This window comes from Doryrhamphus excisus, linkage group LG7 (genome assembly GCF_037039965.1).
Source record: "Doryrhamphus excisus strain RoL-2023G ecotype Guam linkage group LG7, RoL_Dexc_Guam_v1.1, whole genome shotgun sequence".
In the NCBI taxonomy this organism is placed as follows: Eukaryota; Metazoa; Chordata; class Actinopteri; order Syngnathiformes; family Syngnathidae; genus Doryrhamphus; species Doryrhamphus excisus.
The window spans coordinates 6483451-6503397 of NC_136363.1; the positions used below are offsets into that span (position 1 = coordinate 6483451).

A 19947-nucleotide genomic window follows, 5' to 3' on the forward strand; every position below is an offset into this window, starting at 1 on the left:
CCACATCTGTTTAATTTACTCCACCCCCGTCCCTTCTATAGGTACGCCCACTCTGCTGTAGTTGGTCACTTTCCCAAGCGCTCACGAGGACTTCCGGATGCATAGGTCCGTGTTTACTGAGTGCAGGCAATCTGCAGCCAATATAAGAAATGACAAGAAATGAAAGTGCAATTAAAGTAATATTAAGTTGTGGACTCCTATAGAGCAGCTACACACAATAACTCAGCACAGAAAACTTTCTAGATCTTCCAGACTCTGCACCTCTTTCTGCAGTGTTTCCATGGACTTCCCACATCTGTTTAATTTACTCCACCCCCGTCCCTTCTTTAAGTACGCTCACTCCGCTGTAATTGGTCACTTTCCCAAGCGCTCACGAGGACTTCCGGATGCATAGGTCCGTGTTTACTGAGTGCAGGCAATCTGCAGCCAATATAAGAAATTACAAGAAATGAAAGTACAATGAAAGTAATATTAAGTTTTGGACTCCTATAGAGCAGCTACACACAATAACACAGCACAGAAAACTTTCTAGATCTTCCAGATTCTGCACCAATTCCAGCTGTACTTCTTTGGATTTCCAAAAGAGTCTGTGTTAATTTATTCCACCCACGGCATGTTAATATAATTACCATAGGTAGCTTTCCTCTGATTGGCTAGGAGAAATCACATGCTTCTGCCACCTTTAAATGAGGTGCATAGCCTCCATTTTGCAGTCTCCTACAAATTTCATCCAATATACGCCTCCCTGTCACTCCATAGGAATATTTCATCCTGCTCATCCTGACAGACGGCGTGATCACCGACATGGCCGACACGCGAGAGGCCATCGTGCACGCCTCCCACCTACCCATGTCCGTCATCATCGTCGGCGTGGGCAACGCCGACTTCACAGACATGCAGATTTTGGACGGCGATGATGGCATCCTGCGTTCCCCCAAGGGCGAGCCAGTACTCCGCGACATTGTGCAGTTTGTCCCCTTCAAGGATTTCAAGCATGTAGGTGGCATGGGGTAGTTTCTGACACCTAGTAATAATTTACATATGTTATAATACATGTAAAATGTACTGCATATATACACTACTGTTAGAAATCCCACAATTTTGACATATTTATGTTATTATATTCCACTGATAGTGTTTAGAATATTTTTTGTCAAGCTTGGCAGTCCTTGAATGCACCATCGCTGTGTGCAAAAGTTCAACTGGCTAGGGAAGCAATAGCTGATTGACTGTCAATCAGGCCTCAAAGCCTGCAGCAAGGTGAATTAAAGTTAATATTTGATCCTAAGCATGTAGGACACACAGTCAGGAGATCGGGAAGACCTGGGTTCGATTCTCCGCTCGGTATGGATGTGAGTGTGCATGGTTGTTTGTCTATTTGTGCCTGACGACTAGGCTAAAGGCTACGCCGTGATCATCTTCTATTATCATTCATTAGTGGCGAGTACCTATACATTTTATACTTTAAATGGGTTTAGTAAAAGAAATGTGAGTGGGGGGGTGGTATTTCGGGCTTAAACCTGCATTGTGTTGCGTGTGAACAATGGCAATTGAAAAGAGAAGTGCTGAATATAATGGAATAATTACAACAGTGACTCCAAATTGTCCATAGGTATGAATGTGAGTGTGAATGGTTGTTTGTCTATATGTGCCCTGTGATTGGCTGGCGACCAGTCCAGGGTGTACCCCGCCTCACGCCCGAAGACAGCTGGGATAGGCTCCAGCACCCCCCGCGAGGAAAAGCAATAGAAAATGAATGAATGAATAAATGATCCAAGTTCGAAGGGGAATGTCAAGGTACCAGGAGGGTTTGGAGAAGGAGTGAACTGGTGGTCCTGGAGAGGGATCTACTGTATCTATACTCCATAGAATTAAAATTTGGATAAAAATTTGGGTAAAAACACAATCTTCCCCCTGGTAGCTTCCCCTCCACTCTTAGCAAGCTGAACTATGATGACCAAATAGCGGTGCGTGGGTGTAATAAGCACATCAGTGATCTGTCCGTGTGTATTTGTGTGTGCAGTGGCATTGATTTAGTCAGGCTTTGACAGGGCCTGTTTGGCTGGATTTGTTACGCTAAGTTTACTCTGTGGCAGCTTGAAAAATCCACCAATTACGTTCTAGCCAAACAGAAAGTGTATGTATGTGTGTGTGTGTGTGTTTGTGGATGGGTGGGCTTGGTGGAGGCTTCAATCAATGTGGGTGTGTAACAGGAACATACGAACCTGAACATACTGATAGAAAGAAGTTAAGAGAAGTCAGCGTGGAGGAAAGGGATGGTTGGTTCGGAGCGTGGGCGGCGGTGGCGGTGGAGTGGGTCAACAGGAGAGCGGAGCTAATGACAAAAGGGAGCAAGGGAGTGTGTGACAGAGGTGGAGAGGTGATTTTCTGCTCTGTCGTTCCTTTTCAAAGGGGATTAAAACGACCGAGCAAGTGTGTGACAGGCAGAGTTTGGATGTATCAGGTAGGAAGCAGCGGAGTGCCCGGCGAGGCTGGAAATTAGAGGAGGAGGAGGAGGAAGATGGGGCAGAGGTTGGGGTGGGTGGGCACACTTTTTTGACATTGCATTGTCTCTGGGAATTATTATGAGATGGAGAGCAAGTGGGTGACTTTGAGGGTTTTGAGCTGAAAAGTTTGTGCTTTATAAAAGCATTATAATGGCAGAAAAAGACTTAATATGAGCAGGCTAACAACGCACGTCATTGGAAAAAAAAAACTCTAACAGCGTTTGATATACATGCTGTGATCATGCAAGAACAAGTACATTCATCATCATACTTACAGTATCTTGCAGTATTTTGATGATTTATAACAGTGCCCGCATGTTCTCCCCGTGCATGCGTGGGTTTTCTCCAGGTACTCCGGTTTCCTCCCACATTCCAAAAACATGCTAGGTTAATTGGCGACTCCAAATTATCCATAGGTATGAATGTGAGTGTGAATGGTTGTTTGTCTATATGCGCCCTGTGATTGGCTGGCCACCAGTCCAGGGTGTACCCCGCCTCTCGCCCAAAGACAGCTGGGATAGGCTACAGCACCCCCGTGACCCTCGTGAGGAAAAAGCGGTAGAAAATGAATAAATAATAATAATAATAATAATAATAATAATAATAATAATAATAATAATAATAATAATAATAATAATAAGATCATGATTAAATAGTATGTGATAATAAGATCATCACATGGTTTGTCTGGTATCAGGCCCAGTATCATGCCCCCGGTCTCGGGCTGATACTGACACTTGGGGGCATGATACCTGGCCTGATACCAGACAAACCATGTGATAACCTATAAATATCACTTGTATTTCAATATGTTTTGACTAATAATTGACTGATAATAATAAATGATTGATTGTATTTTTTATGTGTTTTTGAGTATACCTTTACGTGTGCCATATTGTAAAGTGGTGCCACCACAAGGCAAGCCCCAGAGGATAAACCGTTGAAGTTTTTGTTTTCCCCCTTCTAAGCCTGTCTGATCACGTCAGTCTCACCGTGCTCGGCCTATGACAGCGTCAGGCTCAACAGTGAATTCATGCCTGCAAGAGTCACGCATGGCTAGCGATGCGTACGTCTTAACATATTCACTTTTCTTCTCCGTGTCTGTCTTTGTATTGGCAGGCGTCCCCAGCCGCCCTGGCCAAGAGTGTTCTGGCAGAAGTCCCAAACCAGGTGGTGGATTACTATAACGCTAAAGGCATCAAACCCAAGTGTATGTCGGACTATGAGTCAACACGGGCTTTCAGCCCCTGACGATGGATTGACTCATGACACATGTTTACACTCAAAATGCATATGTGCATTGCTTACCTGCACACACACACATACACACACACGACAACGTGTACGTACAAAACAAAAAACATTAGTCTAGCTCAGAGAAATAGCTTGTTCTGGTGAACCAACCTGGAACCCATTATGACTATTGCATGTTTGGCCATGATGACGTTATGACTTGTAATATCATACACATGTCTATAGAAAAGAATCTACAGAACCAGCATGCGGCCAACCCTAAAGAAATGACACTATACCTTATTTATGGAACTAGCAAGTGCATAGATCACGCACAATAATAATAAATGTAATCTCAAAAAATTGCATTTTGTATTCATGCCAATATTAGTTCCCCAATATTAGTGTTTTGCATAAATGCATGCATAATTTTTGCTATCCAATCCCCGATAGAGGCTTGCTAGTTTTGAAATAAAGTATTTCTGTCATTTCAACGACACTCTGAGCTGTCTTGTTTTTTTTTTCTACAGAACTGTTTGAGGTTTTGGGGAAGTAAATACATGAATAATTAGAACCATTTCTTAATCATCTTAAATTGTATAGAGTTTTGCAGGGATAGTTAAGTATGTGCAATAGACACTGATCTGTGAGCTGTTTTTCCCTGTAGGATGCATGTTCGTTATAATAAAGTTACTATGTTTTATCACTTTATTTAGCTGTGTGTGTGTGTGTGTGTGTGTTAAAAGTGTAAAATCAATCCCCGCTGCGAGGGTAATTCTGAGAAATGAAGCAGATGAACACACAAAGCGATGCTAGCGAGGCGCAGATGTCTCATACTGGAGTATTTAATGAACTCAGCCAAGGAGAGCTGAGCGATGCAATGGGAATTATCACAGTTACTTCAACTTTTTAGACTATTTAACTCTCTATCCGCCATCACAGGTCACACGGATGGTGATCAAATTCAATCAGGAGCGACCGGAATGTCATTTGAAGCCTGCTGAAGCACATTTTAGAACTTTAAACTGGCAAATTGTGTTTCGTTAAGCCACTCTGCACTGTACTGTACTGTGTTTACACAGATTTTTATGGCTTATTTATGAGCTATATTGTTGGAGATATTGACCACCATCATACTGACACATTTAGGATAAGTCTAGGGACACAAGTCTTCAAAGGAACAACACAAAACAGGTTGAAATAAAGTTAGTTTGGATTTGTGTCAGCCCCTTCTGTGCCATGTCTCTAAGCACAAATGGAATACACCGAATATGCAGAGCATTTGCATAATATGCATAAACCGTTGCTCCTCTGAGAAGGGAAGTTATAACTCTTTGTCTCTTACAGACAACCCTGGGGTGATATGCCACATGGTTTCACACAGCTGCACAGACTTTGTGCGGACACACGCATAACTCATAATTGGAATACAATGACAGTGTATCAACAATGTATATATCTTCAGCCCTTTACACTAAAAACTACAATTTTGAGTCATGTATGTGTTGTTTTTAAGGACATCCTTCAGGACATCCTTAAGGACATCATTCATTTTCTACCGCTTTTTCCTCACGAGGGTCGCGGGGATGCTGGAGTCTATCCCAGCTGTCTTTGGACACCCTGGACTGGTGGCCAGCCAATCACAGGGCACATATAGACAAACAACCATTCACACTCACATTCATACCTATGGACAATTTGGAGTCGCCAATTAACCTAGCATGTTGTGTGGAATCACAAGAAAACCCACGCATGCACGGGGAGAACATGCAAACTCCACACAGAGATGGCCGAGGGTGGAATTGAATTGGAATTGAACCCTGGTCTCCTAGCTGTGACGTCTGCGTACTAACCACCGGTCCACCGTGCCGCCCCGCGGAGGGTGCTGGAGCCTATCCCAGCTGTCTTCGGGCGAGAGATCCGAAATGATGTGAAATAAAAATATAAGGCATTCCAAAGACACATTCATAGATGTTTGATGAATGTAGTACTCTACAATAGTCACTAGGTGTCAGTAGCACTACTGTAATCAGGCCAGAATCGCCGGAACAACAGGTTTTTATTGCAGGTTTGAATGATCTCATAACAGGCACAATAATTCCTCATAAAAACACAGGCTACTTTTATTGCTGTTCCCTATGCAAACCTGAAACACTTCCTGCCATGTCCAGTAGGGAAGACATTCATTGAAACACACACAAGCATGAGTCTTATTTGTGTTTAAAGGGCTTATTTTAGGCTGCATGGCTGTAGAGTGGTTAGCACACAGACCTCACAGTTAGGAGACCCGAGTTCAATTCCACATTCGGCCATGTCTGTGTGGAGTTTGCATGTTCTCCCCGTGCATGCGTGGGTTTTCTCCGGGTACTCCGGTTTCCTCCCACATTCCAAAAACATGCTAGGTTAATTGGCGACTCCAAATTGTCCATAGGTATGAATGTGAGTGTGAATGGTTGTTTGTCTATATGTGCCCTGTGATTGGCTGGCTGGCGACCTCTCGCCCAAAGACAGCTGGAATAGGCTCCAGCACCCCCCTGCGACCCTTGTGAGGATAAGCGGTAGAAAATGAATGAATGAATGAATGTCGACTAAGGTGACTATAAAGATGTTATTTCCATATTCAGAAGGCATTAATAAAGTCAAAACACGTACTTAGAAGTTTGTCAACAGGTTTTTTGCATTCCATTTATAAATCAGGACTCTTACTTAGTGGAAATTCACTGTAATAAACAAGGGATTACTGTATAATCTGCAACACAAATATTTACCCTTCCACAATTTAGAACTGAACCTGTGGATTCAGTGGATGTCATTTATAGGCTAGATTTGGCTCTCAGGCTGAAAGAAATAAAAGCTTTTAAGAGAGTAATCTGTCTTTGCATTGTATTTATTATGGGAAACAGAGCAAAAAAAAAAGGTCTCCTTTAGGTCAATCAATAAGTGCTGAGACATTTTTTTTTGTTAAACATGCACAAGTACATGATAGAGGAGAAATACTGTGCATAACCTTGTGATGTTAATGTTTGAAGCCGTGGGATTGAAGAGCACCACAGTGCTGCAAGCAGCAGTAAGATGGCCTTCAGGAATTACAAAAACAACAGACTACAGTTTTAGTCTCAGCAGTGCTGTTTGTGCCCTAAAGAGTATTGAGTTTGATGTGCGGAGGAGAGACATGCTCACTCTTCATAATTCACTTTCACATGAAGTCTTACTGAACTATAAAACAGTGGAGCTTTTATTCTGTATTAAATGTTGATTAAGAAAATGAATAATGGTGACATACAACACACAATCACCAAATAAATATTCAGCGTGTGCACAGTTACTTTCTTTAAATCTATTATTCAATAATAAGCGCTCACATTTTTCTTTTGTAATTTCTTACCAGATTCAAATGTGCATCAAAACACAACATACACAGGACAAGAGCTGCACAGGCCAATCAATAATACAAAAAAGGCAAATCTTCCGCCATTGTAATTCTATTAAAATACACACATGAATATTTTTTTTCTTTAAGAATTTTACAGATGGTGAGAACGTAAAATACACAAAAGCTTCCAAATAAAACCCGCTTACGTTAAGCGGAACCCTTGTGACAGAGCTGTGTTCAGGGGGTGTTTTTCCCACTCAAACACCGGAAGTGGGCTGGATGACATTTAGAGCAGGACAGAGCCATGTGAAAGCACCGATAGACTACAGAATTGCTAAATTTGGACCTGTTAGTTTATTTTATCTTTATATAGTAAGCAAAATATCGAAATGGCATCGTGGTGTCGTCGACTTCTTCAGAGAGGAAGTCGTCTGATTTATCTCCGGGCGGCAGCGGAAAGGTGCTAATGCTAAATTGTCTTACCCTCTGCTGTCTGTGTGTACCTGTTATCGAGCTATACATTTCTATCACCAGGAAAAATAACCGATTTGTGATGAGCATAAGATTATTATTTAATTGACATAGCTCGTTGTTTAATTCATTTTGTTTTAAACATACATGCAAGGTTACTTTGAGCTACAGCTAATATTTACAGTTTCACAACCTAGTTTAATCTAACCCCACAGTGTCGTAGCAATTACAAATTTGTTCGCTTCCTGTCTATAATATATGCTAATTTTCTATTTAAATGGAATAATACATGTAAAATAAATATATTAGGTATGAATTGCAAGAATTAACAGACGTCCATCCTGTCCCAGCCCTATCCAAACAGCAGGTTGTGTTCGGACTCTCCGGACGACAACATGGTTTGAAGAGCACCTCACAGAGGAGAACCAGCAATTCATGAGGAGGGAAATGGCTGCGGAATACAGGCAACAGACTGCTGACAAGCTTCACCCACTAAAAGATGAACCCTGGCAGCGACACGATTGGACAGAAGGTCTGTGTCCTTGCTTGCATCTTGTGTGTGTGTGTGTGTGTTTGGTTTTCCCATCTTCTGGTTTATTCTTATAGTTGGTTTGTAATTTGGATTTGCAGGAAGCCGAAGAGTTGGGTTGGTAGCTGTGAAGTTGGGGATGGCTCCTCTCTGGACAAAAACAGGGGAAAGACATGTCGTCACTATGCTGCAGGTATATATATATATATATATATAAAACAAGGTCAAAGAAGAGCGATCATATGCAGAGGTTCCAGTCAAAAAACAGTACATACAGTAATATCAAACCCATATACTGACTTACTGCAGATTGCTCCTAAATACATGGTAGCGTACTAATTCAAGATCTGCATACTCATACGGTAAATATTCTTTTTTCAGGTCCAGGACTGCCATGTAATAAAGCACCTGTCTAAAGAAGAGCATGACGGACGCTCAGCTGCTCTAATTGTTGGTGGAAAAAATGCATCGCCTTTCTATGTAAGAAGCTTATTTTTATGTAGTTTTTATGTAGCAGGTGATCCTCGCTAACTCAATATCTAAATCACTCACACGCTACGTAGAACACACGAAGGTTGGGGCGTCCCCATACAAGTGTTACACTTTCGACCTGATACCAATAGTGCAGCCTTAAAAATCGTCCAATTATGATATCAACATGAGTTATACATTCTTTTATGACTTATTTGTTAGTGTGGAATGTTAGAAAAAGCTTGATCGAGTGATATTACTCAAACTACAAAGGAACCCTACTCTCTAATATAGCGGAGTTGATCATTTATTCATTCATTTTCTATTGCTTATTCTCATGACTGTCGCGGGGGGTGCTGGAGCCTATCCCAGCTGTCTTCGGGTGAGAGGCGGGGTACACCCTGGATTGGTCGCTAGCCAATCACAGGGCACATATAGACAAACAACCATTCCCCGAGTTGATAATAAATGAATCAAGTCTTTGGAGAGCTAACTAAAAAGTGTTTGGGAGCTACTGGCAGCGTATTAGCTACTGGCTGACTTACCTACTCTTGACTTACCTTGTATGAACTTAAAGAGTAGGCACTGCTGGTGTTCCGCCAACCTTGCCTGCCCACGGAGGAGCACTCATTGTCGGACACACTTTGTCAGAAGCACAGCTGCTGCCGTGGAGCTCAGAAACCGGACGTGCGGGTGCCGCGTTTTCAAACTGCAGATAATCTTGGCATAATGACGGCCGTGGAAATGTAGTCATTACACATTTTTTTGCGGGACTACCGTGTTCCAGACAGTGAGCACTTTTGTTCTCTCAAACCTTCATGGACGCACAGTGTATCTGAAATGAATACACCATTGCCGACGAGAGCGCACGCTACTTCTGGCTTCAGCAACACTTTGGCGGTTTGACCATTTGGCAAAGTTAAACATAGTCATACACCGTTTGGAAGACTGTACCAGATTTTGGCGGCATAAAACTGAAACACAGCCCCCACCGTGTGTGATCCTGACTCTGGGCACCCGCAGGAGACTACTCCCTGAGCTTCTCAGAACCCGAGGTGGTTCTTGTACACGAGCAGGGCTGTTGTAAAGTCTATTCTCTGAGTGACAGGAAGCCAGTGCAGACACCTGAGAACTGGGCTGATACGGTCATATTTCCTGGTTCTAGTCATTCCTCGAGCAGCAGCGTTGTGCATATAGTGGATCTGCCGTATAGTAGCTCTTGTATGATCTCATTCACAAGTTCCATTTTGAACAGCTCATTTATATTAAATCCTATTCTATTATTACATTATGTGATCTGCACATCATGAATGTCTTCTCCGCTCCTTCTGTAAGGGGGTTCATAATAACCGTGCTCGGCTTCCTTGATGCATTTCTGGCCCACATATCATAACCGTGAGGAAATCATATCAATGCCTTATGGAAATATAACTGGATTTTCGGTGTGAGCTCCTATCGGGACTTCCCTCGCCTTTTTATGAGCATGGGATTGCAGTCAGGAAATTATACTCACCCCTCACCTCGTGTGCGTGTTTCGTCCCAGCTGTCTAAAAATAAATGATGCTCAATAGATGTTTTGACCCACCAACAATGAGACCGGTGTGCTCCTAATAAACTTGAAGGTGACTCGGACTGCTTATCAGCCACACCCAACGCCAGGCAGGCGTTGAGGTGACGGCCGCTTATTGACCTCCACGCTCTCACTGAGGAAACGTGTTAAAATGCTTATGTTAAAAGCAAGGTGAGGAAGATGCTTTCCTTCTGTCCTTTGCAATAAAGATGGAGTCAGGTCTCCATTGTGTCTTCTTGACAACTGGTTTTGGAATTCCTTTCACGCTTCAGTCAGAGGCTGAGTTTGTCGGAGTGAAACGCCGTTGGCAGGCTGATTTTCAGTCAACAGAAGGGGAGCCTTTTTGGAGTGACTGGAAGGGCTGAGTCGAGCGTGAGCAAATGTCAGTCACGTTGCCAAGCGAGTGTGCGTGTGCGCGCGCACACACACACACACGCTTGGCTACCGTGCAATCCTAACAGGCCCGCTGTCAGGTTTAAAATGCCAGCGTCTGACTGCAACTCCATGTTGGTTCTTCTTCATCACTTTTCTCCCACATTTTTTTAATGTTTCCGTCTGTGTGACTGACAGAAATCAAAAAAGGAAATGGAGATGTTCAGGAACGCGGGAGTTCCTCCAAAACAGAAAATCACCTTCTTTCCAGTCTCAGACAATGCCATCATTAAACCAGGTACTCGCATACTCACACACTTAATACAAAATAAACCAGTGATTACTTATCTTATATGTATATGTGTGGTCAGGCACTCCGCTGTATGCTGCACATTTCCGTCCAGGCCAGTATGTGGACGTCACAGCCAAATCGTGAGTTCTGCTTTTCTCTTCTTTTTTTTTTCTTAATTTATTTCAGACATGCATACTATGTTACATTATTCTTTCTCACATATACACTTACAATACAATACACTTACAATATCTATTTATATATATATTTATTTATTATTATCTATTTATTTATATATATATTTATACATATATATGTGTGTGTGTGTATATATATATGTGTGTATATGTATGTATAGTATGTGTGTATATGTGTATATATGTGTATATGTATATATATATGTGTATATATATATATATATACACATGCACACACGCAACACCTCATTACTACACATGTCTGAAAAGGAGCAGGAAGAAGCAAAGCTTATTAAATCCTACCCCTTCTCCACGCCATAGCAGTGACCAATTCAATATGTGATTTTTAAAAAAAAATTTCCCACACATATAATCACAGAATCTTACATAAGACAAAACAACAAAACTTCCATTCCTCCTTGGCTTCCTTTTCTTCTTCTTCTTGGCCTCTTTTTCCTAAATAAAGATGTTGCCACCTTTGAGACTGCTGAGAAGTCAGAAATATCCTGCAACTATGCGGATTCCATCCATTATTTTTACCAGTAAATATACATAAATATAGTTTTATTTATAGTGCGGATCAATAGGGTATATACTGCAGGCTCTCAGGTATGCAGTTTGTTGGTTTTAGTTTCCTTGTTCAGCCAGACAGTATGGTTTATGACAGCGCCACAACAAAGCCTTCAGTCTCCGCACACAGCGTGACATTCGTGACATCCCCCAACCCCCACCCCAAAAAAATAATAAATTCTGGAGCAGCGGCAATGCTGACTGTTTAAAGCTGTCATTGGGTTGGCTTTGTTATCATTGTCTCACACGTCAGCAGTATCACTCTTCTCTGTTTATATTTTTTCCATCGTTCACTAGTGACAGGAAGCTAACAAGATGATCAGTCAGTGAGAGTTGTGGCCGCTCACGGAGGTGACGTCGCGTGAGTTCACACCTTCAGAAAGAAAGGTGCATTTACGCCCCGCGGCTAATTTTTTTCTTGGCCGGCGGCACATTGTAGAAAAAATTAATACACAAAAAACAACACAAATGGGGGAAAAATCCTTTTAATCCTTTTTACTAGATTACAAAAATGTATGTCACATGGAGGAGTAGTCATAACATTTCTTCAAGGTAATGTGAACGCTGCCTGTGTGGTGTGTTGGTAGGAGCATCATAACTGATTGATTATTAAGAATTGAGGCAAAATATACCCTATTTTGCACTGTTTAGCTATGGCCACCTGAGGCACTGTTGAGTCAAAACATTTACAAACCAAGGAACAACTGTACAAATCTCATCAATAAAGATAGATTATACGTAATTAACATGAATCTTAACTTCTACTGTGGCAAGTTACATACACTCATCATCCAAGAATACTCCCTTTCACCATTTAACATGTATTTAGAAATGTAATTAATTGAATACTGGAGTGGTGTTCTAGTCAGGTTGCCATTTTTACCCCCCCAGTTATCTGCGCTGCAGCAATACAATGTGTGTTGCAATCATACAGATTTCAGTCTGTGTTGTAAATGTATATCTTTGCATCTTTGTGTGTGTGTGTGTAGTATTGGCAAAGGCTTTCAGGGCGTAATGAAGCGCTGGGGATTCAAAGGTCAGCCAGCAAGTCATGGACAAACCAAAACGCATCGCAGACCTGGAGCTTCTGGACCTGGAGGCGTAAGACACATACGCATACACACACACACGCACACGTACACATGAATTCATTGTTAAAATACTAAAAAATGTTGGATTCCTACAATCCATTTATACGTGTCCAGGATCCAGGCAAAGTTTTCAAAGGGAAGAAGATGCCAGGAAGAATGGGCAACACTTACGTCACAGCGCATGGACTCAAGGTACACACACAAACACACACACACAATCCAATTAAAAATTGCTTAAAAACAACTGCAGTGGATCAAAGTGTTGTGCAGAATAATACATAAAAGACATAATTACAGCACAGAAACACACAGAGGGCAACCGGATATCATCTAAAAACAATCAAAACAAATGAAATAATTAATAAGACAATAAATAAGAGCCAACCAATCATGTGTACAAGTCATTCCACTGTTTAGTGGCCACACACACTTAAAACAAAGACCTTGTGTATCCTTGATGGTAATTTGAGTATCTTAATTCTCTAATGTATCGTCTCCTCCTTCCAGGTGTGGCGCGTCAATACCAAGCACAATGTGCTGTATGTTCACGGCTCGGTCCCCGGCCACAGGAACTGCTTACTGAAGGTTAGAATAATCACACAACACACACACACACACACACACGTGTTTAAAGTGAAGTTTGAACGCAGAGGTCAACCCCTGCATGGGCTGCTGGGGGAGACTGAGACAGGCGACCTTGCACCTGTGAAGCAAAGACTCCGCTGCGAGTCGGTGTGATCCATCCTCATTGACACCATGCTACATCAGCAGTGTGTGCTTATATATATATATATATATAACCGTGTGTATGTGTGTGTGTGTGTGTGTGTGTTTAGGCCAGGGACGCACAGTAATGATCCTACTAATATCCACACCATCCATCTCCATGCAGTGCTCATCACGCGCATGTGCGTGCACAGCCTATTTGTTTTGCAGGCGCGCGATAATGAATACAAATGTGCGCTGCTTTTAGCACACACACACGCCTACACCTGGGCTCTCTTCAGATTATATTATCCCAAATGGTATGCATTCAGGTTAATAACATTTCTTATTGATTGTTTTATTATTCCCTTAAGCCCTCATGTGTCCGGTGTCTTGTATTCAAATCAAAACTAATTCTGCTACTAATATCTCATGTGAACATATTTCTATTTAGTTAGGGCAAACTTTAAAGAGTTGACAAAAGAGCTCAACATAAACCAGAGACACGTGAATACAAAATTCGAACTACATTTAGAGGTCAGAAAAGTGGAAAAAAGCATAATAGGTCCCCTTTTAACTCATTCATTCATTTTCTACCGCTTTTCCTCACGAGGGTCGCGGGAGGTGCTGGAGCCTATCCCAGCAGTCATCAGGCGAGAGGCGGGGTACACCCCGGACTGGTCGCCAGCAGGGCACATATAGACAAACAACCATTCACACTCACATTCATACCTATGGACAATTTGGAGTTGCTAATTAACCTAGCATGTTTTTGGAATGTGGGAGGAAACCGGAGTACCCGGAGAAAACCCACGCATGCACGGGGGAGAACATGCAAACTCCACACAGAGATGGCTGAGGGTGGAATTGGAACCCTGGTCTCCTAGCGGTGAGGTCTGCGTGCTAACCACTCGACCGCCGTGCCCCTCTTTTAACTACACAACACATTTGTTTGCTATAGTGTAATTCTGCTAATTGCATCTGTCCTGTTTAAGGTTTTACTGTGGAAAAAAAAGCCATTAAAAGAATATAATACATGTGATCCAGGTGAGGGATACCGGACTTCCGACCAGGTCATCCACCCTCCACAACCCTCCTTTCCCCACCTTCTTCACAGAGGAAGAATGTGACCTTGATGAAGACCTCTACGACGACGACATGTTCATTCACACAGAAGCGTCATTATCTCTCACCTGATGACACACACTTCCTGTTCATGGGATTGTGAACCTGCAATAAAGCGTAATTCAGTTAAAACTCATGCTACGTGTGTGTGTGAGATAGTAGAAGAGATGGGGAAGTACCGCTGCAGCAAAAACAGTTATTAGTCTCTTTCCCCTGAAACCATGGCAACTAGAAGTGATGTAACTTATAGGATCCCCAAGCAGAGAGGGAGAGAGAGGGAGAGACAATGAAAGAAAACTAGAGAAGCAGCAGCAGCAGCAGCGGTGGAGAAATGTGTAATATCACGGCACAGACGAAGCGGGGTGGGGGGTGGATTATTTGAGGAGACAGGAAGAGAAGCATAGAAGCAAACACAAAGAGTATAAACAGGAAGAAAAAAGGGCAAAGGTGAGCAGATGAATGTGTGGAGAGGAAGGGTGGAGGCTGACAAAGGTTTGACATTTATGCATAAGAGGATAAACCAGGACATCAATGTTGCAGCAGGAGGCGGGGTGCTTAAATGTTTTGTGTTCAGCAGTATTTCAATGAGAAAACATCCTGCTGGGACCCCCGGTCCTTCCTCTCCTGCACTGTTGGGACTCTCCTCAAATTGCATCCTCATAAGTCTTGGATCCTATTTACCCCCATCGTTCAAGATAATTGTCCCCAAAACAAGATCCAACCAGCGAGGAACTTAAAGTGTGCTGTCATCAAGATATGAGGCGATGACTAAAAAAGGGGGTTCACCATATAATGTGGTCAGGCAGCAGGCAGTACTTTGAAATGGAAATGATCATCTTTGAAAGTCCTACTGTGGAGCCTGCACATCAGCAGACTCATGTGGGGGTGGACAGCGGGGAGGAAAGGGAGGGTGGATTTTCGCTATGGGTGCCTGTTAGAGCATCAGAGTGGAAAAAAAATAGGCGATAAACTGGCAGATATCTAGTTTTTGAAGATGTGAAGGCAATAGTCGTCCCTCGTTTATAGTGGTTGATTGGGTCTAGGCAAAGGATTCAATATAGTAGTATTGACATTATTAGAGATGTAGACATGAACTCCATAGTCACCTTTACACTCCTGATGTGTATATTTCATCTAAACTTAAGCCAAAAACTTACCACTTCCACACGGAATGGGAGTACTTTGAAAAAAAATCTTAAAATCCATCATGGATGCCCCAGCGGAGACTCAAACCCAGGTCTTCCTGAACTCTTGACTGTGTGGCCAACAAGTGTTTTTAATTTTTACAACTTTTAAAAACTTTTTCCATTTTTTTTAAATTAATTTTTTAGTTTAGTTTTTAATTCAAGTTATTTATTTATTTCACTCTTGATATTGGACAATCCATGTCTGTTTGAGCTGCGCGCATGCGCAATCTCACTCTGCTCTGGAGTTCCCTGCGCACCTCAAATGTAAAATACAATCCAACCCGAACTGTAAATGAAGTAAACATATTACATTTTATTCTGTGCCACTTTGCAATGCACCTCAGTGAGTGACAGGGAACAGCAAGCGGGAACGTATTGTCCAATAATGAACGCTAGTGTCCAGCCAATGAAAATAGCAGGTATTTACTTCCACAGCCAATCAATTCTATAGCTAATGCTGCTTGCTAACGCCATGTCACGGCGACACAAACGGGCAGTGAGTGTAACAGCGACTAAACAAGCCAAGTTAAAAACAATCGGTTCTTTCAAAGTGGACTGACTGTCGGAGAGGCTCCAGCATACCCCCGCCACCCTGGTGAGGATAAGCGGCATAGGAAATAGATGACTGCCGGAGTATGTGCAAAACAGAAGAACAAAAAGTGACCGGGTGAGATTTCCGTTTTTTTACTTTTGAATGAGAAAGGGTTGTTTTATAAAACATGCTAGCAAGCCAGTTTTCGTAGTGAAAAGTGTGACATATATGTGTGGCGCGTACTTTTAATTTGATGATCCGGACGTACCGGATACAGGAAGTGTTACGCCGTGTTTGTGCAGCTGAAGGGACCGGAAGGTTGATTGAGAGTTAAACTATTTAAAAAAATAGTGCCACAGCCCGCTGCTTTAAAACAGACTGAAAGTAAATTAAAGTGTACCCAATTAACAATATACATGGGAAACAAAAAATACATTATTTTAACTGAAGGTGAAGTTTAATGATGTTATGTTTGTGTTGAGTTCGTACATTGAATAGCATCAAGTTAATTCATGCTAGCACGCTGAAGGCACCTATACTTCGGACAACGTTGTGATCATCTCTCTGGAATACAAAGTCCCGGCTCGTAGCAGTGGTGAGTCTGTATTCATTTCTTGCTTTTATGTTGATGTTGTTGTAATATACTTTGATTTAGTTCAGTGCAGTCAGACATGATGAAACGCACAGGGCTATTATTGTGACGACCGGAAGTGTATCTCTTTTATTGTGACGACCGGAAGTGTGTTGATGTTGAGTGTCCTTAGTGAAATTCTCACATCGTCAGTGGTCGATTCGATTATGAATACTAACACTATTGTCATATTATAAATGAATCATACAAGTTAACACGAGCCCTTTAAATGTTTAAATAATACAATAATAGTTGGATTCTAGCCCCACCCACTCCTAGCCCTTTCCATAAAAGTGTCTTATCCCTATAAACGCTTTGTGATTTGTTAAGCAGCTTTTTTTTTTTTGGCTGAATCCAAACATTTTAGAGGGAAATGAGTTGGACCGCCCGAGCGAGGACTTTGGCTTGTGAGCCCAGTGTGACATGATGGATCTGGCCCTCTGCTTCTGCCAGCTCAACAGGCAATCTGATTTACATCCGTAATGAGCACACACACACACACACACACACACTTTATCTATCTTAACGGTCTACAAAAATAATGTCTTAGCAAGCAAGGATACTTTGCATAAGACTGGTCAGCACTTGTGTTGATACTTGTTAGACACACATACACACACACACACACACACACACACAGATCTGTGCGTGTGTGCAATATGAATTATTGAGTGTGTTATTTGAGGGACAGCTGGCTCCGGAGCACACTAACTTAAGCTGCGAGAGAAGATTCAAATTAGGGAATTGTTCATGCAATTTCACACTGACTTGTATCCGTCAGCTATCATTGAGCGTGTTTGCATGAGCTCTCCTGAGGGCTGCAAGTAATGAATGCTTTCAACAGTGAGGTACCATTACTTTTGCTCAATTGGAAGTCTAAATGACATTTATAACGCAGCCTCATATGGATTGATCATTCAAGCCTTCCTCCGTCATTAGGGCCCGAGCATCGAGCCATAGCGATGCAAAGTCCCGATTGATGAAATAATTAAGCACATTTTGGTGGCTTTAACTCATTTAATTAATTAACTCATTCATTCATTTTCTACCGATTATCCTCACAAGGGTCGCAGGGGGTGCTGGAGCCTATCCCAGCTGTCTTCGGGCGAGAGGCGGGGTACACCCTGGACTGGTCGCCAGCCAATCACAGGGCACATATAGACAAACAATCATTCACACTCACATTCATACCTATGGACAATTTGGAGTCGCCAATTAACCTAGCATGTTTTTGGAATGTGGGAGGAAACCGGAGTACCCACGCATGCACGGGGAAGAACATGCAAACTCCACACAGAGGTGGCCGAAGGTGGAATCGAACCCGGGTCTGGGCTTTAACATGCGTGACAAAAAAAAATGCCAAAACTCTTTGGACCAGTTGTTTTGGGGTCGAAAAAACAATGGATCATACGTTGATGGACTTCTTTGCGGTACTTTGACCAAATGTGTCCACATAGAAATCATCTGTACCAGTCGTATGGACGATGATGTATTATGAACGAACAGTAATCCATTATTTATTACACTTGATTGCTTCCAGATCTAACTATGACAAGTGACTGTCTGCAAAGTAGGATTCCTTATTTATGAGCACAGAAAAACCTTGTTTACAACCTTCTAAATACATTAGAGTCCTCTAGACATAAAATAACACCCCTATAGTTACATTTATACTCATATTACCCAATATAATAACATTTTCCACTCTGTTGTTGATGAGTACAGCATAATAGATTCTATTTAATATATTTTGGAAAAAACATAATAGAGTGAAGCTGCAAAATGGCTAAATGGCATTTTTTGTCATTTCATCCAAGCAAGAAGAAGCCCTGTAGCACATGCTAGAATAACCTTCACTACTGGTGGCCTTGCTGTGCGCAGCCCCTCCCATGTGTGCACACCTAAATCCCTTGGGTGGGGAGGGAGCGTTATCCCCACCCCCCCCCCCCCACCTGCCTCAGTAAATTTTGGCTGCTTCCTCGCAGCAACACTCGGTGAGAACAGGGTGCAAACCTGCAGGTGCCTTCCTTCACCGCAGGTGTTGCTATAATATATGGGGAAGGTGGGAAGGGGGGGGGGGGGCTGGTGGGCTTCCAGAAGCACTCTCTCCTACTTTCTGTCATTATTCCATTGGCTCGCTAACAATTAAAGGGAGACTCTATGCGGTATCGCCATGGCAACACAGCAAGACGCTTGTACTTGCTTTTCACCTGATCTGCTTTATCCGGCGTTTAATTGAGGAAATTCTTCAAGCAAGGTCACACACACACACACACACACACACACTTCCTCACATGACTTAAATGTGTCAGGCTTCAGTGTTTAGATGTGTAGTAGTTGCTGATGATCCATTAAGCTGACTATATAACCTTTCAGTTCTTCCTAGGGAGGGGGGGGGGGGGGTTTAAATGAGCCGTGTTGTGATCAGGAGGGGAAATGTCACTGAGGGTTTTTTTTTTTTTTCAAGCCGGAAATCTTCACCGCAAGAATGTAACCGCGGGGTACGGAGTAGATCAATACTGAAACCAAGCCAGGAGGCTGTGAAGGAGGCAAAGAAGGAGCAGAAGAGCAAATTGTAGTTTTTTAATGAAAGGTGGACTTTCTGGGGTGTTTTGGATTATTGTCCTGCTACGTAACACAAGTTGGTTTCAGGTTGAGGTCAGGAACAGATGGGTAGACGGTAGCTCATGGTTCCATTTATTGCAGCAAAACAGCCCCAGACCATCACACTACCACCACCATATTTTACTGTTGGAATAATGTTTTTTTTCTGTTACTTTTACATAAGATTTTGTCTCGTCAGACCACAGGTCTGATTTTCCCAACGGTCGTGTTTTCCGGTAGAATTGAAACCAGCCTTAATTTTTTTTTGGTCAGCATTGGTTTTGGTCTGGGCAGCACGGCGGTCTAGTGGTTAGCGCGCAGACCTCACAGCTAGGAGACCAGGGTTCAATTCCACCCTCGGCCATCTCTGTGTGGAGTTTGCATGTTCTCCCCGTGCATGCGTGGGTTTTCTCCGGGTACTCCGGTTTCCTCCCATATTCCAAAAACATGCTAGGTTAATTGGCCACTCCAAATTGTCCATAGGTAT

The 19947-nt window shown here is 42.5% G+C and overlaps 2 protein-coding genes across 3 annotated transcripts in view; both read left to right on the forward strand.

The window, feature by feature from the left end:
* Positions 1-4451, forward strand: part of cpne4b (copine IVb) — a 43246-nt gene extending 38795 nt beyond the window's left edge. For both annotated transcript variants that reach the window (XM_078791960.1, XM_058047874.2), the window contains exons 15-16: positions 760-996; positions 3627-4451. In XM_078791960.1, the coding sequence (XP_078648086.1) occupies positions 760-996; positions 3627-3758 (369 nt within the window). In that variant the 3' untranslated portion in view covers positions 3759-4451. The remainder of the gene's footprint in view (positions 1-759; positions 997-3626) is intronic.
* Positions 4452-7354: 2903 nt separating this feature from the next.
* Positions 7355-14642, forward strand: mrpl3 (mitochondrial ribosomal protein L3). Its single transcript, XM_058047004.2, has 10 exons — positions 7355-7573; positions 7935-8116; positions 8215-8306; positions 8495-8593; positions 10725-10824; positions 10898-10958; positions 12575-12686; positions 12791-12868; positions 13184-13261; positions 14429-14642. Exons 1-10 carry the CDS (start codon positions 7503-7505, stop codon positions 14576-14578), a joined length of 1023 nt encoding a protein of 340 aa, XP_057902987.2. The 5' UTR covers positions 7355-7502; the 3' UTR covers positions 14579-14642.
* Positions 14643-19947: the final 5305 nt, after the last annotated feature.

Bases quoted from the DNA above. Each gene is read 5' to 3' on its own strand.
- mrpl3 (XM_058047004.2), top strand. From the start codon at position 7,503: ATGGCATCGTGGTGTCGTCGACTTCTTCAGAGAGGAAGTCGTCTGATT. The intron at 12,687-12,790 runs GTAAGACACATA...ATACGTGTCCAG, and splicing joins GAGCTTCTGGACCTGGAGGC to GATCCAGGCAAAGTTTTCAA. The intron at 12,869-13,183 runs GTACACACACAA...TCCTCCTTCCAG, and splicing joins TCACAGCGCATGGACTCAAG to GTGTGGCGCGTCAATACCAA.